Source organism: Cimex lectularius, unplaced genomic scaffold (assembly GCF_000648675.2).
Source record: "Cimex lectularius strain Harlan isolate CLEC.00 unplaced genomic scaffold, Clec_2.1 scaffold170, whole genome shotgun sequence".
NCBI lineage: Eukaryota > Metazoa > Arthropoda > Insecta > Hemiptera > Cimicidae > Cimex > Cimex lectularius.
The window spans coordinates 792,051-819,649 of NW_019392810.1; the positions used below are offsets into that span (position 1 = coordinate 792,051).

Genomic DNA, 27,599 nt, shown 5'->3' on the forward strand with positions numbered 1-27,599 from the left:
TTATATTTCTAATTTCCGTAGTAATATGTAACGCTACAGATAAATTATTATTAAACATTTTATATTATGCATATGCATGTACCCAAAGTGTATGTTGTGGTTATATATGTGTGTGTCTTCTGTGTTCATGTTGGAATTTAATTTATATTATTTTTACTATCTGGTCTGCGCATATCAAATAAATGACATAGTTCTGTTTATACCTAAAGTTGTATGTTCGTTGTTGTACTAGAATACACTCTGAAGATGCCCGTTAAGACAAACAAACTATGTGTCCTATTATTATTTTACCTGAAGTGAATATTTCAATTTTCGCGGGCTACGAAAAGTAAATATCGAGGATATAATCGATCTTCTCGACTTAACGGTGGGAGTGTGATGTCCACCCCCGGGGGCGGGGAGGGCGCATGACCCTCCCCGGAGTCGATAACAACGTTGGGAAATGCGCCCCCCTTCGCCCCACAGGATCTCTCACGGTGTCGGTTTTCGTTCCTCTCTTCTCTTGGGTTTCACCTCTCTGTTGTTTTCCTTCTATTTCCTTCGTTTAATTTGACGGGCGCCGCCACCGCTCGGGCTCACACACGGACGGACACCACTCGAGAGAGGAGCGGGAAGGTTGAAGAACGGGAAAAATAGATAAACAAGCAACCTGCTGAAGACTTTCGCCTTTATACTCGAAAACAAACTTGTTTTTTTTCTGTCTCTCTGTCTGAGATTTTCGAATTTTTTTTTTAAATCAAGAACTCGAGGGAGACAGTGTTTCGCCTCTTGTACTGCATTAATAGTTACTACTTTACGATCGTCGATTTTTTTCTATGGTCTTTTAATATTTTTCATTGTGATGTGCTTGGGCGAGGAGAGGTTTAATGACATTTGGAAGGATTAAAAAGGGGTGAGTATTATTTCAACACAATGAGTACCAGCAATTAGTTTTATCCAATGCACGAAATTCACCCTATTAATCATAGTTAGAGGCGAGCGAGAGGCGCGATAACAATACTCCTTTATTATCCCATTTCCTCCTTAAATACAATAATTATAAGGAAAAACAAGTTTGTTACCCATAAAAATTACCCTGGTTGCATGATATTACCCACTGGCACTATATATTTTTTTATTAGAACAAAACGACAATTGATTATCCCAGATTTATTTAGTTTAGGGTTAAGAATCAAAAACGAGAAAGAGGAACGATCGGGAAATTAAAAAAGAAAATTTCGGTCGAAATCTTCGAACTGAAATATCCTACATGCGAGATGCAAAGGGAATAAGAAAACGTGGAACCGATGTGGACGCTGATTGTCAAAGGACAATCAGCACTGAGAAAAATTCGATAATCAATAAGTTTTCAGACAGTTACTGTACAAAAAGAAAAAAAGAAAAGAAAAGAGTAATCGATTCACATGGACGATATATCAGAATTACCTCACGATAAATGAACTGCAAGGAAGTAAATGGTTCCCCCTTTTTGAAAGATGACCCGCCAAAACAGATTATCTAAAACGTCTCCCTATTGTACCGTTACAGGCACGGGCACAATTTCCCTCTACCTATAAACCGTATGTTTTTCTATAAAAAAAATTTTATAAAACCTTTGTTTTCTTGTCAGAAATTGATGTGAACCCCGGGTAGGAAGGTGGAAAAAATCCCCGGTGTAATTAGAACGAGAAAATTGTCAGTGTCGAAGCTGAGTCTGGTGTAATTAGTAGGTAGCAAAACTCTCAACGGCAAAACAAAATCGGATTACAAAAATTCAATTTGTTCAAGCCCGCCGTCATCTGCAGAAGGGTACAGGGGCAATTTATACAAGGCGGAATATCGAGTTTAACTTGTACTTTATGTCAAAGGTTTATAAAAAAAATTTCTTTCGAATACAATATTGTTATCAATCCAAAAGATATGTATCTTTAAACATTTAGAATTTAGTTTTTTTTTGTTTACAAAAATTAAAAAACTGCTATAACAAAAACCACGTCCATAGAAGGAGTAATCATGTTTGAGAAAATTAAAACTTAAAATAATAAAAGCAATTTTATTCAGAATTATTCATTAAGTTGGATTTAAAGGAAAACTTTAGGATTTATGTAACAAAGGAGACGTTTAGTAAATAATATTGGAATATGCTGGAATTGAACCATTTATCATTCTGAATAAACTGAGCTTTTATTTTTTGTAAATTATTTTGTTAAAACACTTTTCATTATCGCTTTTCTTAAATTTTGATCAGGATTATGGACTTTATTGTTCGTGGGTTTAAACGCGTATAATTACACAGAAAATAGATAAAACTAATCCGAATAGATTTTCACGCGTATTTTCCAAGTTTTCATCGTACACTCTGTGACGACGGGGGAAAATTCCAAAGGCATTAGATTAAAATTGCCTCATTGTGATTTTCCAAATCAATACAGACGGTTTGCGAGATTAGCGCCAATTTCCAAACGGATCCGCCTGGTCTGTTTATCTCACACGATCGAGTATCGGCCAAGCCCTGGCAATTAATTTTTCAAATTTCGCTTTTTTTCTTTTATTATAAGAGGAAAAGTAAAAAAAAGGTGGAGGGAATAGTATTGATAAATAAGTAAAAAGAAGATTCAACATGGGTAATAATTAAACAACCAGAAGCCCAGGAAGGAAAAGAATGCCTTGTAATATTCATGGTATCCGAGTAGAGGAAGAGATATACATTTCTATAAAAAAATATTTAAAATTAAGAAAAACCAGATAGTTTAGGCCATTAATGTGGAAGTTATTAATAATTCTTTAGATTGGGAAGTATTGACGTAATAGCTATCAAAGGTGGATCGAATTATCAAATAATAATCGATTACACGTGTGTTTTATCTAAAAATAATAATCACGAAATCCGCAATTATCTCCCTACGAATATTAAAACTTTACCGTTTTATTAATAAAAGTATTGATTTTATATGCCGAGTCGGCTTTTTACCACGCGTTATCGCTGATTTTTGAAGCATGGGACTTGAAAGATCGAGGGACGTGACAGCGCTTATAATCTTCCTTCTTTTATTCCCGTTTTAACAAGATTTACCCTGTCTATCCCCTTGGGCGTCAGTGTAATATCGTGTGTTCCCTTTTCCAGGCGTAGGGTCAACTCGTCAGAACGGAAGGTATCAGATCAGCATTTTCCCGTCTACGGAACCGGGGTGCCAACTACCCGAATCAGACACAAAAGGTGAGTTCAGTTCAACCTGCCCTTCAGACAATCCTTCTTAATTAATTACATCATAAAAAACGTTACACAACTTTATCATCATGACTAACAACCAACGCTAAATACAAAAAAGAATTAGACCTAATTAACAAATATCAATCTCTTCCATCAATCCAGAAGGACGTTTCAGGTGTCTTGGAGGGTTTTCTGGATGTCTAAATGAGTACATTTTAGAAATGAAAGTGTTAGAATTATTTTTTTAAATGATTTATGAAATACACTGCCCATTAAAAAACCGAACACCTGGTTTTGCAGGAAAAAATGGCCAACTTTTGAAATATATATTTTCTCAGCCTTTTGTCACAGGACTGCGCTGTTTCATTTTTTAGAAAATTTTGCGCTGAACAAGATGTTTTTTTAATGTTTTCCTAGCTTCAGTCATTCATCAGCAAATGCAAATATTCGGGAAATGTTAATTTTTGCACTTTTTACGAAAACTTCAAACTGAGCTGTGGAGTCAGGAAAGCGTCCTGGAGCGGCGCCATGTAGCAATCGACAGGAAATTTCAATAAGCTTTCAATTGGACGTCTTCCACTTTGCCCGATTTCTCAACCGTTTTTTAATTACTCGAGATTTTTTGGCAAAAACCGATCATTCTCGTACAGGGCCGCTGTATTCGAACCCGGGACCTTTACCTTACAGTGATGAGCGCCGCGTCAACGCCTAAACCGTTGCGGCCACCGAAGCTCCCTAGTATTATTTTTAAATCAGAAACTTTGACCGAAACTCAGGACTCGTTGTTTCTTTCTGTAGGTTCCAGGATGGACATCTATCTACGTAGAGTGATGCGTTTGAAATTTGTCGGTAGTGGCATACAATAAAATTGACATGTTGAATTTTGGTTGATCTTCCAAATGTAAAATGAATTTAGAATCGAAATATAGAAAGAGTGTATTGAATTAAAAAGTGGACGCTTCATCAACCAACTCCAAGAAGGAAAAAAAATGGGGTTGATTTATTAAGTGTTGATTTGTTATAGCAGTTTATTGGGCCATAGACAACCAAACGCTTGAGCCATGTTAGTTTCCGTTCCAACAAGAAAGAGATGTCATCTCAGAGGAGTCGCCGTGTTTAAATCCCATTTGCAAGTATGTCGAGTTAGAATGGAGGGCTACTGGATTCGAACTGGGGACCTCCCAACCGTGATGAGCGCCGCGTCAACGCCTTAACCGTTGCGGCTAACGACGCCCCTTCGTAGTAGAGTGAATATATCGAAAATCAAATTGTAGAAATGGGCGATAGTGTTTGATGATTGTACGAGTTGTATTATTCGTTTAAAGAGGATTCTTTTAAGACGTTTCAAGAACTTCAACAAGGATGTCGATGGACGACCTTGTTTAACCAAGAAGTGCCCCAGCGAAGAAGGGATGACATCAACTCGGTAGAGTTGTGCACTGGAATGAAGGGATCGGAATCCAAATTTGTGATATGGTACGTTTATCCATTAAAGTAGCGGGCTTCTTTTTTTCCGGAAATGCCTTTTATGATTAATTGGCCCATTATGCCGAGGTGATTGGACAGTAGTAAAAGTTTTAATTAATTATATTTTCCATTTAAGGTCTTGGTTGAGATGAAAAAGCAAGTGTCACGAGAGGGATCCTAACCCACGGCCTTCGGCTCAACAAGCTGCTACTCTAACCACTTGAGCTACTACAAGTGGTTAAAGCAGGGGCGTATTAGGCCGAAGGTCGCAGGTTCGAATCTCGCTGATGACACTAACTTTTTCATCTCAACCAACGCCTTAGGTAAAAAATATAATAGGTTAAGTAATCGGGATGCTACAGGAAAAATGATAAAACTGTAGGTGGACTTAAGGTGGACTATGTTTCACTTTCGAATTGGCGGGAACGTACCGTCACCATTCACGAAAAGTGGCATATCTTAGTTCTGTGTTAAGCTTTAAAGCATCGGTGTGAATATTCTTCAGGAAAGTGGCCCATTTCGAGTTACGTCAGTTTTTTGTTTTGTTTAGTGAAGGATTTTATGCTGTACCGGAGTCACATTTTCACATTATGAAAAACAATTGTTAAATAAAATAAGTACAAATTTGTTTTTCGTAATGTGAAATTAATATAGGCTCTGATGATGACCTTAAAATAGGCCGAAAGCTTGACAGTAACAACTGAATTTGCTTTTTCTTCAAGACCACGCCTTGATCTAGTTCGTCAATTATTTTAGTTTCATTTTTATTTTAATAAGATTTTTAATTATAATAGTTTTTTTTCATAATTTGTTAACCATGTTGCCTTTTAACTTTTACATTATTTTATAGTTTCAACAATTTTTTAATGTTTTAATTTCAATATTTTTAATAATAAATAAAACCTTTATTTCAATAATTAATTTTGAATTTAAATTAACTAATTAGCTCTGACTCCAGGGGTAAAGCAAATTTGAGTCAAAAATAATCTTTACTACATGGATATTTAGCTCGTTTGTTAGGTTTGTATGTTGTCTGTTACTACCTCAAAAAAATACTACCCTTACAGTCATACATCGACCACCATTATCGTTAGAGCAAACAAATTATCGAGAGCCAATATAGGCAAGAAAATTGTTACAGTTCAGAAAGGGGTAGTACAGCTGGATTTCTTAAGTTTTGTATTTTATCTTAAGTCGTGGAGAAACGAAAGACAATATTGATGGATCATGACAGTTTTTATTGCAAACAACCGTAATGGCGTGTACTTAATACATAAGTAAAAAAGTAAACTTCCATTTGTCTCTCCTGTAAAATTATCTTTTGTTGAGTTGTGTCACTATTCTTGTGGGTATGCGATATACGGATATTTCGATTGGGTGGAAAAGTAGGAAGTTCCCAGAACTGCAATACAGAAATGGAGAGAGAATTGTTGGAGTAATTAAATCGTAGCCGGGAGATTTCCTCATATAAATTAAATTTTCTTCTTCAGGAAAGCTATATATCAATGACAATTACTCTCGATTCGGTTATCTGCCAACGATTTAGTGGGTAAAGTTTGCCAATTGGCTAACTTGCTCGAAGTGCTCAACAATTCATTCTCACACGATCGGTGAAAGTGAGTTTCCACGACCTACCTTCCCGAGGGGCAATGAAAGGACGAGGGGTTGAACGCCCCCGCCTTGAATTTATCGCGAGCCGCCCCCGCCTCCGTTTTGTGAAACGGGCCCCCCTTCATTGATAAACTCGGACTTCCTTTTGTACGGGTCGATTATCGCGACACGCGAGTGAATCCGGGTCAAACACGTCTGGAGGCGTGAACAATTCTCGTCGGGGAAATCGAAGGGGGTGGAAAATTCAGATCGTTCGAGGATGAAATTCAACCCTTGTCCGAGAACAGCGGCGGAATGTTAAATCCGCAATTTATCGCTTGAAATTGCGTAAAAGCCCCCGAATCGATTCAGGGCCCCGGTTAATCTGCATTCTTATTCAGCATCTTCGCCCGATTTATGCTTCAGTATGCTAATGACTACATGAGAGAACCCTTCTCAAAGATAAGATTACAATCTCGACCGCATCACGTCACAGTCATCTTGTACCTCGGTTCGACTCTAGAATTCAACCAATCGTACAAAGAATGATCATTCCAGACAATTACAAAATATTTCATGATCATCAGCACAAATTGATTGAATGATTGATGAATGAGATTGAAATGATCGGTTATCAGAACCTTATGCCCAACAGTATAGCTAAGAGACTTAAGACACTTTATCCTATTATTAATCTTTGTCACGCTGATAAGTTCGTTTTATATCTCTCTTCTTTATTCTGCACGAACATTTTGGCCCAAGAGATGAATAAGTTGAGGCAAATTTGTTTTTTTTTAATTTTATCAATTCAAATGGAGAGTATGTCCTGAACAGTCGGTATAACATAGTTCTTATATTAATTAAGATGTTCCACAGAGAAGTGTTTTAGGGTCTGTACTATTTTTAATTTATATTAACAATTTTTTACTTAAAATAAAACTTTAGGTAAAATGTGTGGTGATTAGTGACCGTTAGTCGATCATTATTCAGAAATTGTGAGATGTAGTGTGGTAGGTTTCATAAAAACATTTTCTTTATCGGGCCAACGTTTCGATCTTTACTGATCATCTTCAGGGCCAGGGATTTACAAACATTGTTTAAATTGTTACAATTGAATAATTTATGGTAAAATATTGTGATTCGCTAAAGATACAGCTTTTCCTTTTTCTGGCAAGAATTATGATGTTATAATAAATATTAAGGATGAAATAATAGTAGTTAAAAACTGGTTAAATAGCAATTCCTTGCCTTTTTTAATGAGTTCACAACAGCGGGTGCAAAGAAAACTCATACAATTTTATTAAAGCAATAATTTTAAACACAGATTGTTTCAAAGTGATGAAGGGGTCATATCCTCGAAAACGTTAGAAAGGAACTGCGTGTTTTTCTTTATTTCAACTCGCCTTCTTTTTTTTAATGTAAATATAACATCAAGGCTAACGGGAAAGCAATGGCGGATTGGTCATGGCGACTCATATTTGGCACGCAAGTGGTCCTAGGTTCGAATCCTAGCACAGCCTTTTCCTAGACTTTTTAATTGCGCGCGTACCTGGGTATGATTTGGTTACAGTTAGTGGTATGTGTCTATACATTTTCCTTTCTTTTTAAAATAAGTTTTAATTAGCTTATTTGTTTCACATTAACGTCCAAAGGTATCATTTTTCAGAAGAGACAATTAAAATTGTCAGGTTAGAGTGATGGTTAGAGGAGGGTATGGGATGTAAGAAAACAATACTTGCCCATGTCAACAAAAACAAAACCCAGGTGGAAACCCGACAAAACCCTAGACCACATCAAGAAAGGCCCAAAAACAATAATGCCCCAATTCAAAGGCGGTAGATTATAACCAACATTATTCACAAAATTCGTCACTTATATCTGTTTTTGTTAGCATTCATATTTAAAAGTACTGATTGAGTTTTAATTTGTTTATTTTACATTTTCCGTTTCTTATACCTATACTTTTTTCGATGAGCTTTGTATCAGCCTCAATACTCAATATCGGTACAGTAAAAAAGTAAAGTAATTCTTGTATGCAGCAGGGTTTAACGCCGACAACACTAATCAGCACTTCGCAGGGTTATTATGGCTAAAATATGGACGTGAATAAACTTTTGCAATATTTCAATTTCATTTTCAATACTGGCACATTTTTTAATAAACAGAAATAAACGTGCTTTATTTATCTGAATTAGGCCAACAGTTCGGACTTGCCGAAAGTAAGTTGTAATTTATTGCCCTCCTTATAAGCCTTTAGAATTGAAGTCCGACGTATTACAACAAGGTGATTAATGGAGGATTTATAAATGGAGTTTAGGTCCCATCTTAGCCACTGGTGAACCAATAATCCTAATTGTCACCTCATCAGTGGATATTGCGTGGTCTGTCGAGCGAGTCATACTGAACTTATTATTTGTACTTTTTCAGGATGACAAGTCGCCGCAAAAGCTCAGCGAGGATGTGATAGCGAGCGCTTCGACGGCACTTCGCCGTCTCCACTTTCGCGGGGCTTCACGAAAGGCGAAACTGCAGTCGTCGCTCGAGTCGACCAACACCTCGACAGACTCGTCGAACACAGTGATCACGATGGTTACGGTGGACACGGACGACGAGGGCCCCCAGGGTGGCAGCATCCAACTCCCGGACGACCGTCAGCCGTCCCCCCCGCCGAGCAAGTTGCCCCCGAAGCGTCTGAAGATCCTGAAGCGCTACGCGAGGACGAATCTGGAAGAGGAGAGGACACCGCACGGCAGAGGCAGTTCCGGCTTCGCGGCGGAGCAGATGACCATCGACTCGGAGTTCGGCGACTCGGTCGACCTCCGAAGTTCGCCCCCACTTCCGGATTCGCCGACCATAAAGACCAAGAAGGAGATCACTTGTATCTTAATTCAGCAGCCATCTGTCTGCGGCAACTCCCCGGAAAGAGAAGAGCCCGTCGACCTCAGAAGCCAGAAGAGGAAGGAAAACATGCGCCTTCTAGAAGTCGCCACAACCCTCACCGTAGACCAGCTCCAGGAATTCGACATGAAGTGAGTTCTTCCGAACTTCCAAATTCCCCTAAAATTTATTAAATGCTTTTAAATTTATTTCAGATTTTTCCTAAAGATCGTACATATCAGAATTACCACTCCGTTAATAATAACCGCGTGTTAAAATTTACTGCCGGAAACATTCAAAGGGAATATAAACGTAAGTGCGGGTAGGCGGAACAAAATAACGACGTAAAAGCGAGTCGGATTAATTAATTATGATGGTATATTGCACGACCTGGTACTTCAGGCTAACCGAGAATCGATATTCCAACGCGATCGGTAAGCCTTCTTAGCCATGTCCTCCCCATGTAACTAGACTCGCTAGCCGCTATTCCAGCTAAACGGATTATACAGTGTACTATCCCCGAACTACCATTAAATAAGGAATTAAATTCCTACGTCGTTAGAAATACAACGGCCATTTCCGCGTATTTACCCATTTGAATTGAAATATAACGGAAATAATTCAATAAAAGTATAATTAAAACTGTAAATCATCCTTCTGACCAATCAAAAAAACCTATTGCGATTTATTTATGAAAGGATAAGATCTAATTGGGCCATAAATTCGGGAAATTCCAATACATTGATTTTTTTCTAATTTACATTTTTCTTTTTCAGGGCAGCGTCCTATTTTATGTTATTTTTAAAATTTTTATTTGTTGTGACTACAGATCGGAAAAATGATTTCTCCGTCTTCCTTCACATTAAATGTTGAAGTTCTGTTGTGTAAAACAAAATTACGGTTCTGTTTCAGATACGGTTCGCCGCACCACTCTAGGAGTCAGTCAGTGAGGGTTTCGAAAACAGATCGACATCCCGAGTATGGGCTGTTTCTTTGCCTTTTGCCTATTTTTTTCTCTTAATAATCAAAATCGTACTTTATCAAGTCAAAAACCCTGTGTTTATCTTTTTTCAAATTATTCCAGTATATCTTTTGAGATTTTAACCCTTTTCCAAGCTTGCACTTGCAACTCCCTGGAAATCCTGGAGTGGGTTCCATCATATGCACTTTTCAATCTCATAGACTTAAACCTCTTTTATTGTCAAAAAAGGGGGAAAAAGAAAAGAATGCTTAAAAGATAAAATGAAACGAGACAGAAAACCTATGGATTCTTTTCTTTTTACTTTCTAGGTCATATTTACTATTCAATGTTTCAATTTTTAAAGATTTTACAGACATAAAAAGTCGAACAAATTTAAAGTTGTAGGGTGTGTTAACACTCTAACTACTGACAGCTCAATTGAGGCATATTGGCCTAATGTGGTGCATGACACGCCTTAACGCTAACTCTGTAGACTTTTCTTTTGTTAATCAATGTTCTTTTTGTTATTTCATTTTACAAGTGATTGTTGTGTATAAAGAGGCTGGTTCGATTATTTCGGACGACTTGCTATTACAGTTTAGCACCCCTGGAGTGACGGAATTTAAGATCTTTCTCGTTTCTCTCGTTTTTCTAGATACGGATCGCCTCACCATTCGCGGAGCCAATCGGTGAGGCCGAGGGCGAGGCCGAACTTCCTGAGCCTGCCTCAGGCCAGGACGAGGGTCGCCTCGATGCCCAACACCGGAGTAGAGGAGACCTTCTACCGCCTCAGGCACTTTTCCATCACCGGGAAGGGCGTCGTGAACAAAGGGGACAGCCTGAGGACGAGACGGCCCAAATCGAAGGAGTCCGTCGCTTCCACTCCTCCGAGGTTGGTCTCCTACCTCACTTCGAAACTGGGCAAGTCCTAAATGTTTTTCTTGCAGCAGCGGAAAGCAGACCTGCCCGAGCTCGAGGCAGTCCTCCGTACTCTCTTGTTCCAGCAACGAGGGTCAGAACAGCTACAAAGTGGTCATGCTGGGCTCTTCCGCCGTAGGAAAGACATCTCTCATTTCTCAGTTCATGACTTCCGAGTACCTTCATTCGTACGACAACAGTATAGGTAAAACAATTCAACTATATACAAAAGAATTTATACAAAACATACAACACGTCCAAGTCCGATTTTTTAAATCTATTTTCGCTGTTTCTGAACGACAACCACGTTTCGGATCGAATCCCATTAGTGACAGTTGAACGATCCCTTTAAAACGGCCGGACAAAAGCTCACCCACATGCGTTATAGTCTGAAAAGGAACAGAAATATATAATGCAAGGTGCAATAATAGACTTAAAAGGGTAACCCAATTTTATTGACCACAATCATAGATTTGACCAATATAAGCTTTAATATTAAAAACATTTTATTTTTGGCTGTTAATTATTAACACAAGCAAGAAAAAACATCCCATCATGATACAAAACAGTTTAAACTTAATTAATAAAAACTGTTGGTCATAAAAATTCTTAAATGGAATACAAAATAAATAAAAATTCCATTTTTTAGGAAACCAGAGTTCTCTCGTTGTATTAGTATAGTATAACTTATTGTAAGTTATAATAATACTGATAGTCCTCGATTTCCCATAATACGATATAGTGATACATTGCTGAAGACCTTTGACGAAAAAACTTACAACCCTGATAGAGAAACCCTAAGCAGAAAGTGAGAATTAGAGAAAATGTACTAAATATTCAAAACAAGGTCCTATTGACATAGACGCACAGGTAACAGAAAGGTAATAAACAAAATACAACCTCGCCAGCAGTATGCATCATCCACTTAAACATAATATTGTACTCATTCTAGTAACTAAAATTACCAATGTAGTATCGTAGGAACAGTATGAGAACGTTGAAGAACCTTGAAGCAGTTTTAGAATTAATCGTTATCGAAGATGAACATATCTGTAGAAGCGGTTGGGATGTGAGAAAAATGTCTGTGACCGTAAAAATATTTTGATTAGATTATATAGGAGACGGCTTCTTTACGATCTGTGCGACCAGTCTATTGTGCATCTCCATTTTTTATCTAGAGCTCTTCATTAAGCTTGAGGCTTTTTACCAGATTCCAAAGCTTTTTCAAGGGCTCCCGTGTGTATCCTTCAAGCCCTGACTTTTCCTCTCCAAGGATTAGGAATCTCAGCCTACATAGGCCTTCGCACCAACAGAGAACGTATTCTGCTGTTTCTTTTTCTTCTTGGCAATATCTACATAGGCTTGTTTCTGCCTCTCTGAGCCTATAAATATGCCTCCGGAGTCTGCAGGGCCCAGCAGTCCAACTATTGTTCTAGTCTTAGCACGTCCTAGTTTAAACAGTTCTGGTGTTAGTTTCTGTGATGGTCCTTTGATAAATTTTGTCGCATGCCTCTGTCCTTGGGGCATCCCCATTTAGCGGAGGACTTATTATTAATCCATTGTCTGACGGATCAGTGTTTTTGGCAGTTTGGTAAGCCACACAAGGGTTCAGGGCCAATAGGTGTCCTCATTGAACTTTCCTTGGCCAATTTATCGGTCTCTTCCTTGCCAAGGAAAGTTTTGCGTTTAGATCGAAATACATACTAATTTTAGGGAATAGGAACATCAGTAGAATTTTGATGAACCAGCTGGGGGTACGGTCAACTGAAAGTGACAGTAGTGCAAAAACTAACATGCCAGAATAATTCACTGGGTGACAATTTCGTTGAGAATCGATATGACCATTTTGGCATAATTGAATATAAATAGTGCCATCCGTCGGTTGGGAGTCTGTTGTTTGACTGTTTCCATTCATCTCGGATAAGAACAGACAAAATTACATGAAGATGGTGAAATTCCTCAAAACAGACCGGAGCAATCTTAATAAGACTAGGATGGTGGCGACCAACCAACTACTTTCAATAGGAAGAACCTTAAAATTTTTCACCCCTCTAAAATCGTGTAGTGCCGTTTAAAGAGAAAAAAATGAAGATTTAGCCGGGAAAGGGAAGGAAGAAGGAAATGCCTCTACAGTACATATCAGTTTATAAGTCTGAGAGGTACTACCATATAATAGAAAAAGGCACAGATATACACAACTGCAAATCGGTTGATGATGTCAGTCCACTTTAAAACACTAATTATTTATTCAAATTATTGAAGAAAATGCCAGAGGTGACGCTGAGAATCGAACCCAGGATCGCATCACCAACCGAGAATCGGACGCTCTTTGATTTTGACTACCTTGTTCCCTAAATGCCTATTAGGATCCAATAGAACGTCTCATTTTTTAAAGATAGGTTTAGTTAAAAATATTTGACCTAATCTACTAATCTTTTCTTGATCCAATTGTTTGTTATAGACGACGAGTTCGGTGACAAAACTGTTTCCGTTCTACTTGACGGGGAAGAGTCAGAGTTGATGTTTGTCGACCATTCGAGCCAACAGATGTCTGTAAGTCTTCGGCAAACGATTCTTTAAAGATTTAGACGGATTGTAATGTCAGTAATGTTTATAGCCTACGACCTGCGTGGAAAACTACACAAGCGGTCTGCACGCGTACTGCGTCGTTTACTCCACTTCTGACAGGAACAGCTTCAAAGTGGCGGAAGTGCTGCTTCAGAGCCTGTGGAAGCGAGACATAATCGGGTCGAAGGCGGTGATCCTCGTCGCCAATAAGACTGACCTGGTGAGGTCGAGGGTGGTGACGAGCGCGGAAGGGAAGAACCTCGCGACCGACTACGACTGCAAGTACATCGAGACTTCGGTCGGCTTCAACCACAACGTGGACGAACTTCTCGTCGGCATAGTCTCGCAGATAAGGCTGAAAAAGGAGAAGAAACCCGGGGACGCCGCCGAGGCCTCTCCACCGCCACCTTGTCTCAGCAAGCGCTTCCCGAAGGCCAGGAACGCCCGCACATCGGCAAGTCTCAAAGTCAAGGGCCTCCTGAGCAAGGTCTGGGCCCGCGACTCTAAATCAAAGTCCTGCGAGAATCTTCACGTTCTCTAGTGCGGCTTTATAGCGCAAAAACTATTTCCGCCCTGTTTAGGGCTTTAGTCCTTAATTGTCACAAACGCTCACCCAACCGTATAGGACCAGTTTTGACGTTAGGGCCGAGGCCCCTTTTTTCTACAAATTCTCATCCGGTTAATCCCCCTGTACGCCCAGGTTTTCGGTACGGAGTTCCTCTCAGTAGGCCAGCCTTAATTCCGAGTTTAACAATTGAATAATTGGAACACATAACGTGTTTGTGTTTCTTAGTGACCAGTTGTTTCATAATTAGTTCGTGAAGTCGTGAGTAGCGGCCAAGAAAGAGGTAGTTTAGAAAAACACTTTTTTTGCCGACGTTTCGACTTTTATTTGTGTCATCTTCAGGGCCTGGGTAAATTACAAAACATATGTTGATTGGAAAAAATAGAATTTAAGATGTAAATATAAATTTTTAACCAAGTATTTCACATAAAGTGTAGTGCTATTCTTGCGGTGTTATATTGGTTTTGCGTGAAAGTGTTGTCACGATTCATGTTTCACAACTTTCACACAAAACCAATATGACACCACAAGAATAGCAGCACACTTTATGTGAGTATGAAATACTTGGTTCAAAATTTATATTTACATCTTAAATTTTATTTTTTCCAATCAACATATGATTTGTAATTTGCGCAGGCCCTGAAGATGACCCGAATAAAGGTCGAAGCGCTGCACAAAAAAAAGAAGATATTTTTCTAAACTCCCTCATTCTTGACCGCTCCTCACGACTTCAACAAATTATGGAACACATAACATTTATGAATCTTCTATAAATAATTGTCCTCACTACCGACGACCATAGAATCTCTTTAGACTTATTATTTAAAAAAAAAAAAAAACAGCATTTATAATGTAGTCCACATTCTCATAAGATAACGTTTATTAAATATCTTATTTATGCAAATATTTGCATAATACTCCCATTAAAACTTCCAACGTTCCATATACTTAAGATTTACGATTTGTGCAAAACAACTGTTCTTACTGTACGACTTTAATTGTTTCTTATTGATATTGAACTTTACACTTAATTTAACATTTTACCCAACCGTTTATTTTTTCTATTTTTCTATCTAAGCAATTCTGCTAAATACGATTTTAGCCACCAAATGAATGTCGAAAGTTCGTCAACGACGAATTTCTACAAAAACATGAATTTCGCTGCTTTTCAAAAACATATCAACAATTTTTTTTAATTAATAATTAATTGATATCCAGATCGTTTTCCCTATATCAAATCCGATTTGGACGAATGTCTTGAAAGATTTTTTTTAGGTAGGGATCTCCCCGTACCCGACATCACGACCGGCCAGGGCGAAGGTGCCCACTTATGTCCCTAAATCCTACATGCCTCACACCGACTGCCTTAAACGCTTTCCAGCTTCGGCCCCGAGGAAACGCCAAAGTTGCATTGTAGAATAACAAAAGAAAAAAAATAAGGGTAAAAAAAATTAGGAATTCCCTATATGTCGTCCCTCAAGAGCTTATAAACACCAAAATCCATAAGATAAAAATTAAAATATAAAAAAAAATTAAAAAGCACAAAACTTAAGAAAAAAAAGAGCAATACCTTTTACTATTATAATATTATAAAAAAATTAAATGTCTTCCCAAAAATAAAAATGACCGAAAGCTCCAAAAAATATTTTTTAAAAAGAGAGACCACTTTAACAGGGATCTTAATTAATTGTTCAATTAATATAATAATTAATTATCAATTGATATTACAATAATTGAAGGAAATTGAAGTTGATCCACGCTTTTTAATTAGTCCGATTTTTATGTGTCCTCCCCTATGTGCCTTTATAATAATAAACAAATATATATAAATGTATGTATGTATGAATTTGAAAAACTCAAAAATTAACAACCAAAAAAAAGAGTATTAGGAGTAAAAGGAATGCGAAAGTAAAAAAAAGTCAATTTTGAGAAATGGAAAATTCATTCGGAAGATTTGTACCAAAAAGTAAATAAATAAATAAATAAAATCGGTTTTACTTGAAACAAAGAAGACAAATTTGAGTTTGATATTTAATTAGTACGATTCAGTATTATTGTGACCAGTTAACCCGATTTTGAATCGCCTTCCCCCCAAAAAATGAATAAAGAATAAACATACAAAACGATTTCACGTACAAATATGCGAATAAAAAACAGTGGGAAAAGACTGAAATATGGTTGCACAATAGATTTGTTATTTAAATTGTTGTAAATTATAAGTGGTAAGGAACAAATTCGCAGGTTGCCGAGTAAATCTGTTTAGAAACACCAATTAAAAAGTAAAACCGATTCTGGGGCATTCGTTTTCAAGAAATTGAAATTCCATTTTCCAAAAGATGAACCCCTTAGCCTTTTTTAGGACCAATTACATAAATGATTAACACGTTTTTTAATGTATAAAGTTTCTTTTTGTGTGTCGATTTTGTAGTAGTCTTTTTTTATAAGATAGAGTCAATTAATTAACAAAAAAAATTATAGGACCAAATAGTTGTTACAAGTTTTACAATTATATAAAAATACCAGCAATTTAATTAATCCAAATCATGTTGGATGAATTAATTCTCGTCGTTTGTTCATGAATGATTGTGAGAGGGAAAACCACTTCGGTTATTGTCAACCCCAAAAATCCTTCGTATTATAGAAAAAGAAAAATGAAAATAAGAACATATCATATTATGTTTGTGCAATACAATTAAACATTTAAAACGTTTTACCACTTGTTTTTTTGTTATACCCATTTTCATCATAAACGATCCTTCCAAAGGTTGAGAGTATAAAATATACTACAAATTCTTGTTATTTGTGAAAAATATGACCACCTAAGGATCTCTTCTTCTTTCATCTTAAATTTGGTTGCAATTCCTTCAATATTTACTTTAAATGAATCGCTCATTTAGAAAAGTGGCCATCTCCAACTTTTCAAATTTTACAGGAGATGCAAAAAACGTATTAAAAAATTTAAATTTTGTACAAATAGTTAGTGTCACGAGCGGGATTCGAACCACTTGAGCTAACGTGAAGCGGCGTATTGAGCCGAAGGTCTTGGGTTCAAATCCCGCTCGTCACACTAACTTTTTCATTTCAACCAAAACTTTACATAAAAGATTAATTAATTGAAAAAAGTAATTTGATCAATAGACCACTAAATATAATGGATTTTGTAGAAATGTTAGGAATATTTTTTTTCTACTTTCTACTCTACCTGTGCACAGGAAAATTAACTTTAAAAAAAAAGAATACCTATTTTCAAAATGAACTTGGGTTTTCAAAAGTATGTCAATAGTAGTTGTTCATTTTGACAACGTACCATCTCCGAGAGATGACTCGTTTTCCAAGTGAATGCCAGGTGTCTCACTACAACACCCTGCGACGGTGAGATTTGGCTCCTTTTCACAAGGCATCGCTGAGCCAACGATCAGAGAACGGAAATCCATCAAAAAAGCATTTTGTGAAAAAAAATTGGAGATGTCCCCATTTCAAAATGACCGATTGAGTTATTTGATAAATGTAGTACATGCTTTTGATATGGTCGCACCTGGACATTCTTTATAAACTCAAACGCATCCTGATCTATCTTATCCTGAAATCCTACCTAACTGACTAAGCAGTCTTTAGCGTGAGGCACAAGTTCTCCGAAATCAGACCGATACAAGCCGGCGTCCCACAAGGGAGCATTCTTCGTCCCATCTTTTATATAATTTATACTAACTCGAATCCTATCCAAGCTACCTCTAACATCCAAGAACGGATTATCAAGGACTGGTGCAAACAATGGAGGACAATGAAGAAAACTATATATACGTTCACATTGAAAGAACAGCCTTTCCCCTCACCTGTACATCAACACCAAAGGTATACCACCAACTTCCATTCAAGTCAAATACTTACTACTGACTACACCTAGACTGCAGATTGACGTGGAATATCCACACAAGAATTAAAAGTCAAAAACGTAACAGAATATAATTACAACTACGAATACTTCTAGAACTTGAAATCCGTGTTGAATGTCAGCACTAAATTAACCTGATACATGACTGCACCCGGAGTACTAATGCCATGAGAAATCAGCACATGCTGCCCTCGGTGTGAGAGATTGAGGGGGGAGGAGGTATCGAGGACACCGCTGATTACGACGAGGTGGGTTATCGGGGATCGAATAGTAGGGTTTGATGTCAGGCAAGTGTGACTTTAGACATACGGAGTGGAACTGTGGGTTCTGCCAAGCCATCCAACATCCAGCGCATCGAATCCTTCCAATCAAAAGTCCTCAGATAAATCGTCAAAACTCCTTAATATGTCACTAACCTCACTATCCACAATGACTTCAACATTCCTTTCGTCAAAGAACTGAACCGTTCCCCATTCCAAAGTTTCTCGGCAACCTCCTCGATTCATCCTTGCCCTACTGGTCGAGCCCTCTCCACACATTCCCATCCTGAGAACCCGCGCACATCGCCTTAATCGACGACATAATTAACAAAAATAAATGATATTTTAATTTTTCCATGTTATTTTAACCGAGAAACAAGTACAATTTTCAACAAATTCAGATTTCAATTTATTGTATTCTTTACAATTTCAAAATAGAATTAGACTGAATTTTATCAAATAAAGTTCAGAACTGTATATATAAAAGAAAAATCTACTAAGAAAGGAAACTAGCTAGAGATTATGTCTGATGGGGCAAATCGATAAAGGTAAGTAGCTTCCAGGTGGTCTATAAATATTAAATAATAGAGCTCTTGAACTCGGTTTTGCATCAAGAAGGATGATCCCTCACATTTAGAAGGAAGTATGTCAAATAGATGTTTCAATGCGTCTTTATGGGAATGTTGTGGCAAATCACATTGCGCCACCAATGTGCTGAATTTTAACAACTGAACACCAATTTTATGTTCTATTTTGATTCTATAGTGCTGTTACGAACTGATCCAATTTACATCCACAAGCGGTATGGGTTCTGAGATTCCACCACAGGCACCAATTGTAGTATTTGATCTCACAACTGTCACTTATGTAAGGGGTATTGTGTTATGATACCACCTATTGTATAGATGCTGGTGTATTCCACCACCCGCAGCAAATACATCGATGTGTTTTGATTCCCTCGCGGCCGAAATTTTTTGAAGATGCGTTCTGATTCTAGCACCGATAACGAGTGAATCGGGGTGGTGATTGCCGACACAACCGACACCGATTGTAGGGCAATATGCAGATCTATCCCACCATTGTATAGGATCTATTTGGATTCCACCACCCGAACCATTGGGTCGTGACCTGGTTTTCCATTACTGCCACAAGCTGATGATCACTGTATACCACTAATGTAAATTTTTTGATTCCATCACTGCCACATTCCGTATTGGTGTGTTGATGTCTTGTCTGTGTCTTGATCATATTGTTTCATGAGGATGTTTCTGGTTCTACTTCCGGCACCTAATGCAGAGAAATTTATTCTGTTCCGCTTGCAGTCACAAATTTTATGAGGATGAGTTCTGATTCCACCACCGGCACTGATTGTAGGGTGAAATCCTTATCCGTATCTACTGCTGCCACAATTGTGTGGCGCTATTGTGCTGTGATTTCACCACTGGCAACCACTGATTGGGGGTATTGTATGGGGGTGACCACATAGCTGAGTGATGTTTCCATTCCACCACCTGCACTAATGCTAGGTGATTTGTTCTGATCAGCCACGCAGCCACCAATATTATGGGGATGGGTTGTGATTCTACTTCCGATACCTATTGACCTGTGAAGGTCCTGGCGCTGTTGTCGGTGGGGTTGTTGAACTCTGTGGACTATTTGGCAAGTGACGGTTGAGAGCAACGTCGGCTATGTGCAGTACCGTGCGCTGTCGTGAGAACCCCTCGCGAGCGTCGGCTGGTGTGGCTGAAGCCGAAGTTGGTAGACAGTATTTTGCGTCGGACTTCAGGCAGCTGTCAACCAAATCAACTGCCGAGTTAGAGATGAGTGTTGCTTGTACTTGTCCCTATATAAGACGTTTTGATTTGATTCTGTTTTCACTCAAGCTGTATGAGGTTCAATGGTGATGGTATCTGCTGAACTTGACTACTGTATTACCAATAATTCTTTTGGAATGTTGGGTTGTGATTCCACCACCTGTACCAATTGTAGGATGATTTATTCTATCCTCTCCGCAGCCACAAATTTTATGTAGATGAGTTTTGATTCAACCACTGGCAGTCTTTTTGACTGTGCGAATTATGGTGCAGAGTGTAAGACTTTTGGTATTTTTGGCCATATTCTTTGTCAAGCGATCGAAGAGTGCAAAGTGAAGAGAGGCCCTGTTGCATGTGACTTCTGATTTTGTTCCATTAGTCAGGAGGAGTTGATAACTCGTCGACATTCTGATTTCAGTTGAGCTCCTGCTTAAATGTAGGGCGCTGCATGAAGTTGATGGAAAGTGCTGAAGCATGATGTTTGATGGAAACTTTACTTTAGTATACCACAGGAGCCACCATAAAAGGGTATTTCTTAGATCAGATCCCAGCAAAACTGAGTGGGAATGGAGAGTTCTCATCCCATCACCAGCTTTTTTTTGATCTGGCGCTTTTTCAGTCATTAGCTGTATAACATTGATGTTTTCTGCTTCTAACATAGCAACATATGGGAGTATTGGGTTCTAACCTACCATTGCTAACAAATTTAAGGAAATGTTCAAAATTGGTGCAACAAAGTGTATGGGATTATCAGAATGGAATAATAATAGTAAGCATATAAGCTGTATAATAACCTAACCACTCTCTGTATAATATTGTTCGTCACATTCTCTAGTTAGTTGTAATATATATTTAAACATTGGATATCGTAACATTGCTTTTTGGAAGCTGTTCTTTAAATCAAAATGCTTTTCCTTATTTGTTCACCTTTTTGTTAGTGGTATGAAAATTTTAATTAATAAAACTGAAACTTAGATAAATAAATTTAACAAACAATTTATTATCTGGTTTTGCTCTTAATATCCCATTAAGAGCAAAAGAGTTAGTTTAAAGAATTAATAATTAAATCTGGGGCCGTTGTGGTTTAGGGGTTGACAAGGAACTCGTCAATGTAAGGTAAAGATCCCGGGTTCAAATCCAGCAGCCCTGCATTCAAGCCCGACATACTTAAAAAAATTATAATCTTTCACTAAATGATGTTTTGGTGAATTTCTATTAAAACTCATGAATTTTTGATCTTTAATGATGATTTGATGATTGTATAATTCAAATGTTCAAAGAAAATAAGAACTTTAGTATGTTAAATTTCAATACAATGAACCCTTGTATGCATATTTGTTTATTTGGAAACCCAAAATAAATAATTTTTTGTGACATTATAAAAATTAAAAAATTATAACAATCTGACCTCTCATTTACATAAACAGTGACAATGGGGTTGTTAAATTTATTTTGAACATTAATTTTAAACAAAATTCTGTAGTGGTTTTTCAAAACATTTTCAGACTACTGGTCTCAGTCAAAAGCATGAAAAACTAACAAGAATTGCCACACAATAATCACTGCCATCGATAATTTGTATCACTTGGTCAATTTACAAATATTCTTACTGACAACACAATACTACATAGAATCAATAGTTTAATTCAAGGGTGCTATTTCTTGGCTCCATGTTTGGAAAGAGAGTAGGAATGCCACCTGATATGAGAATAGTGGTCGAGGGAGCAAGTATCTGGGAACTCTGTTCCAATTTGTAGGGGAAACAGCTGTTTATTGTATACAGTACTTGATAGATATCTTGTGTTTCTTTTTAGGTTATATTATTGCAAATAAAATTTCAATAGGCTCACGGCCCAAAAAGAAACAGTCAAAGTACAAATAAAGATAAATTTCAAAATAGAAATTAAAATAGAATTTTGAGTCATTACTCATTATATACTAAATATAAGTAATAAAACATTAAGAATACAATCAGCAAATTAGAATTTTACAAAAACAATCATTAAAATTGAATTTTGACCTTTTACTTTTATCAACAAATTTTCCAGGATTTTATTTTTAAAAACATAAAATGACTCAGAATAAAGGTCAGCCAACCTATAGCAATATTAGCAAGAGAAGCAAAGACAGAGAAAGTGTACTAATAGTAATATTGAGAGTGAATGTATTTATTAACGCGAATGTGCAGTATGAGAGGTCTGATGGTCCTCGAATCTAAACTATCTGTTTGTCTTCTTACAGCCAATAAATTATTGCTCAAAATCTAGATCACTTTAGCCTGCTGGGTATGGGGCAGATTGAGCTTCTTGGGGTGCTGAGCCTAGGGTCACTGCTAAGACCTCAGATTTGGAGGGGTTTGGACATTGGCAGTGGCATGCACACCCATCAGATGATGTGCAAACTAACAAGTACAGATGCATTTTTGGAGTTAAGGGGAAGTGCTCGAGTGTAGTACCTTCTTGGCTCGCCTCCATATCCATACTTGGAGCTGTTCAGCCTCCGTAACATAATTTTATGAAATTATGAGTATTAAGGCAATTTTAAAAAAATCCTTGATTGAAAGAGCGAAAGATTGCTGACATCTTGAACGGGAATCGAGGAGAGTGAGGGACCTCCAAGACCAGAATTGAATTTAAATTCTCCAATAAAATTGGTAGATGTAGAACACTTCTTTAGACGATACAAATTCATTTTAAGACCTGATCGTTGCTGTTCGAAAATTTAAATTATCATGTCATACCAATAATTTTAAAGAATCAAATTAGATTCAATTTTGTTTTGTTTGTTATTTTAAAATTGTTCTTTTAAATGTACAAACTTTATTTTGGTTTTATTTTTTACATATTTTCTCATTTTATATTTCCCCAAAAATAAATACATATTTTGTCAAAAATAAAGACTTATTTATAAACACATTTTGTCTGTTTTAATGCATTCCCTTCCTACTTATAATTTAACTACTTGTTTCACCAGTATTTTTTTGTATGTATCGTTCATTTTATTTATGTATTTCAACTTTAAATAAACGTTATTAATTTTTTATTTAATAGACATGTATTTTTTACTGTTTCCTGATTTATGAGTGTATTATATCATGCACATGCACATACACATATGCAAGTGTAGAAAGTTGAGCCTATGACTTTTCATAGCCCATTGTACATATGAAAATTATTGTATCAGTATAAAATAAAAATAATTATTATATTTTTTGTCCTTTTTCGGTTGATTAGGAGAATCAGCATCAAGTTTTGATATAGCACCATTTATTTTAAAGACATTTTTGCAATAATATTCTGCTGCCCCTAATTTTGTTCCCCATCTCAAAATAATAGGCTGAAGAGGAAGACATAAGTCTGGATTGCTTTCTTTAAGGATATTTGTGTGACTGTGCTTTTGCAAATATTTTTACTGGTTTTTACTTTTGAAAGTTTGGAGCCTTTCAACTTCTTTCTATAGGGGACCATATCAAATCTAAAATAGATGATTCACCATCAAATCCTACCAGCATTCAAAATTTAATCAATTGCAGAAATCACATAACAAATCTTTTTAATCTGAAAATAAAAGCCAAGATGATGGAGTTTGCTGATGGTTTTATTTGCTGGGTACAAATTAGCTGATCTGATGATACAGAGATACTGCCGACAAGCCAACGATTGTTTTTTCTAGTAAAGGCACACTGAATTGACCATTTATTTTATAATTAAACATTTAGTCACAATATCTTAAAACAATACAGTATATAAATATGTAAGAAATAGTATATATGAAACTTATTGTATTTATATGTATTTACCATTTATATGTAATAATCAGTATACAATTAAAATAATTATTAAATACATATGCTTGCTATTAAGACCCAACGACTTTCAAAGAAATATTGGTAGCTTTTTATGGAAGTTTTCTAAAAGGAGTTTTATATTACCAGAAGAAATGGGTTTGGATTTGGATTTATATAGGTTTGAAACCACACATGTATGTACTACACACTAACTTGTGCTGCTTCGAGTCTATTTGCTCCACCGGCGATACAAGCTTTTGTGATTTAAACTAAATTACTGGCAGGCTTCAAGATCACCCATCTCGTGTGTTGGCATTCTGAAGTCAGATCTTGGTCTTATCCATCTGGCTTCAGTGTTGAGCTCCAAGGTCTAGCAACAGCTAGGTCATTTCAGCCCCCTAATACAATCAATACCTAAAGCCAACACCATTCACTCAATCACTCACTCTTAAATACATTATTTCTTGTTTACATACCATTCACACAGTTAGAGTGGCGAAGAACTCAATATTCCTCCATAAACTTGTACACCTACTATATAACTAACCTAATTGAGGGTATAATTGGGGCTGACTATACCGCCATTGACTGTTTCACACTACACATTCACACAAATAAATACATCCACTCTCATAAAACACCAGGGACACAAAACTATCAGTAGTACATACAACAAAAACATCAACTATTATATAACTAATGCAATTGAGGGTAAATAGGGTATTCAATATCCCACTATTGACCCTCTCAATACAAGCATAAGCATATAATACATATATCAGTACTATATACAATAAAACAACTCTGTTTATTAAAAAAAAGCCATTTCCTATTAATCATATTTTTTAAAATGCATTTTTGCAGCAAAAGGCTGGATAGAGGTGGTTAAGTCTGGAGTCGGATCCCAGACTTGGCCACCTCATCCATCTTTTCATTACATACCAGACTAATCTAGCTGATGGTATCTTATCTTCAAGTGGGGTCAATGTATAGAATTAATTGTTTTCATTTGTTTTTTACTTTTATTTTAAATTTTTGTAAATTGGATTTTTGCCTTAAAATATATTAATATAATGAAAAAATATTTAACTGAGTGGATTATTTGTGAAGAAAGCCAGGACATAATGCTGCAGGAGGCAGGAAGCAAGAAAAGGCATCGATTTGCAGGAGCAATATTTAATTAATTTTCAACCCGCTTTTTTTCCCATGTATAAAAGTATATAGTTTTATTCTTTATGCAACTTTGGCTATAAGTAACTCATGCCAATAAATAAAGTCACTCTCAACACAAGCGTAAGCTTATAATACATACATTGTACTATATACAATAAAACAACACAACCTTTCTTAAAAAAAAAAGAAGAAAAAAAACCTTCCTCTTCTTCTATTAATCATATTTTTATATTCTTTAAAATGTGTTTTGTATTTTTCTATTAATATCCTTATTCAATGTAATAATTTTTGTCAATTGGATTTTTTCCGTAAAATATAACTCATTCTTGTAGAAGAAAAATATTTTCTTATGACAAAAACATTTACCTTATATTATTATAATTAACAAATAATATTTATCTGAGTTTGTGCTGTGTGATATATTAATCATGTGTACATATTTATATAGTATACTATCATGTATAAGTAACAAATTTTAAAAAAATAAATAAAATTTAAATTTTTGTAAATTGGATTTTTTCCGTAAAATATATAATTATTATTAATTTTTAATGGTGTTTTAAAGGCTAAGGTAATTTCACGCCCTAACATCCAAACATTCTATCTTAGGTTAGCTATATCCCTTCTGAGTGCTGTAAAGCTCTCCAAACATTCACTCCTAGACTAATTTATCCTATTGCCATCCAAAGCTTTAATTTATCCTTTCAAAATCCTTAATTTGGAACGCCAAATGTATGCAAGAAACCCATTTTAAATTACATATAAAATTTATTCCTGTTTTTTGTTAGAATTTTGAATTTTTGTTCCATAATTTAAACATTTCCACTAGGCTTGTATGGCTAATAATAATAATAATAATGATGGAGTCTCAGCATGAGTATAGGCTCATCCTTATCATTTTATTTTTCCATTCAAATATGATAGATAAACTAATGCTACAAAACAATAATAAGAAACAAAAACACAATAATACTTTTTTTTTTTTTTAGGAGATAACTTTCTTATTTATTGCATTTATTACCCCGCCATTTGTATTTTCTTCCATTTCATTTTTCCACTCCGGCAGCCTCAAAAACTTCAGAAAAAAGAAAGAAATCTTGCACGCACAACTCTCATTCAAACCTTAGCAGGCAAACAATTAATGGTATAACATTTGGGAAAAGGCATAAATCTCATTATAGATTCCAATAAATTTGAAAAAGCTGAAAAGTGCTCTTTGAAACAGTAGGGACCCATTAACTCCTTTAAATCTCTCGAATGGGTTGCAAAGTGCGGCAGTCGACCAAAATATGTTTTACTGTCAGAATGATACGTACTCCACTTCGCATACATCGAGGACAAGTTGGAAGATTGTTGCCTATTAAAAGCCTATTATGGATTAGCCTGATGTGACCTATTCGCAATCTAGAGAGAATCACAAGTTCTTTTCTCTCAAGTTCCACATTTATGTACAACTGGCTCAATTTCTTTCATACTATCTCTACAGACATTCCATCTTGCCGCCCACTTTCGTTTGATAATGTTTTTATTATTATTATGAAATAATATTTAGCTGAGTGGCTTATTTGTGTAGAAAGTCAGGACATTATGCTACAGGAGGCAGGAATCAAGAAAGGGCTTCGATTTACAGAAGCAATATTTGATTAATTTTCAACCCAGGACCCATGAATAAAAGTATATAGTTTTATACTTTATGTAACTTCCGTTATAACTCATTCTTGTAGAAGAAAACTGTTTTGCTTTGACTTTGTAAAAAACATTTACCTTAGTGGCTAGTCGGTGCTGAAGGTCGAGTCGGTGGACCTGAAGAAGGAATGTCCTGAAGAGCGAACCGGATGAGAAGTTGCCTCGGCCGCGGCGCCGGGTGGTCCGTGCGGTGCTGCTGTTCGCCGGCCGGGGCCGAAAGCTGTCGCCGGTTCAACCTCCTCTGTCAGCAGGAAACCTCGTTCTGACCGTCAGTCGACTCCAGCTCCTCCGGTTACTACGTGAAACGAGTCAGCCGCGTTTTTCCCCGGGCGAGTCACCAGGAAATCCTCGAGAGGAACCAACGGCGAGCCGAGGAGTGATGTTACCGACCGAAAATGGATTTCGAGTCGGACCTAACCCTCAAGGAATGGGCGAAAGACAAACCTTTGAGCATTCTACAACTCGACCCGGCTGACAGGGCCGTTCTCAGGATAGCGGGTGAGTTTTTTTACATTTTTTTTATTATAATTCTTCTTTGCCTTGCTGGAAGAAAAGCATGCGTTATTTAACGAGGGTCAGGCAATTTTTGCGACCTCCCCGGCCTTCAGGCCGACACAGATCGATATTTATTTTGTTTACACCACCTACGAAGGTTATCAGTCCGCTTGCTACAGAAATGCTAACGGGAGTGTGCTGTCAAGAACCACCGACGGCCAGAAGAACCAAATTCCATCGGTTCCAGCCTAAAGATTAAAGAAACAACATTAAATAAAAACCATTAGAAAAATAATAAACAATCATAAAAAAACACCCTAAACAGTTCGATCTGACAATGTACATGTCATATGTCA

The 27,599-nt window shown here is 36.7% G+C and overlaps 2 protein-coding genes and 1 long non-coding RNA gene across 7 annotated transcripts in view; 2 read left to right on the forward strand and 1 right to left on the reverse strand.

Moving 5' to 3' along the window:
* The first annotated feature begins 426 nt into the window (after positions 1-426).
* Positions 427-14,479, forward strand: LOC106672034 (GTP-binding protein REM 1-like). 2 transcript variants are annotated; one of them, XM_014403123.2, is made up of 8 exons: positions 427-892; positions 3,104-3,196; positions 8,675-9,276; positions 10,037-10,102; positions 10,741-10,977; positions 11,033-11,208; positions 13,465-13,556; positions 13,621-14,479. In XM_014403123.2, the coding sequence occupies exons 3-8, from the start codon at positions 8,834-8,836 to the stop codon at positions 14,110-14,112; spliced, it is 1,506 nt and encodes a 501-aa protein (XP_014258609.1). In that variant the 5' UTR covers positions 427-892; positions 3,104-3,196; positions 8,675-8,833; the 3' UTR covers positions 14,113-14,479. The 2 variants fall into 2 exon arrangements, with proteins under 2 accessions (XP_014258609.1, XP_014258610.1); XM_014403124.2 differs by lacking the exon at positions 10,037-10,102 and having other exon boundaries at positions 428-892.
* LOC106672038 lies at positions 11,091-27,182 on the reverse strand. The gene is made up of 3 exons (XR_001341197.1): positions 26,827-27,182; positions 11,254-11,392; positions 11,091-11,183 (listed from the first exon to the last, which is right to left on the reverse strand). It is a non-coding gene; the product is annotated as an uncharacterized LOC106672038 (long non-coding RNA).
* LOC106672032 (microtubule-actin cross-linking factor 1) overlaps positions 27,040-27,599 on the forward strand; it is a 156,139-nt gene continuing 155,579 nt past the window's right edge. For all 4 annotated transcript variants that reach the window (XM_024228201.1, XM_024228203.1, XM_024228210.1 and 1 more), the window contains exon 1: positions 27,040-27,246. In XM_024228201.1, the coding sequence (XP_024083969.1) occupies positions 27,144-27,246 (103 nt within the window). In that variant the 5' untranslated portion in view covers positions 27,040-27,143. The remainder of the gene's footprint in view (positions 27,247-27,599) is intronic.

Bases quoted from the DNA above. Each gene is read 5' to 3' on its own strand.
- LOC106672034 (XM_014403123.2), top strand. From the start codon at position 8,834: ATGGTTACGGTGGACACGGACGACGAGGGCCCCCAGGGTGGCAGCATC. The intron at 10,103-10,740 runs GTATGGGCTGTT...TCGTTTTTCTAG, and splicing joins AAAACAGATCGACATCCCGA to ATACGGATCGCCTCACCATT. The intron at 13,557-13,620 runs GTAAGTCTTCGG...TAATGTTTATAG, and splicing joins ATTCGAGCCAACAGATGTCT to CCTACGACCTGCGTGGAAAA.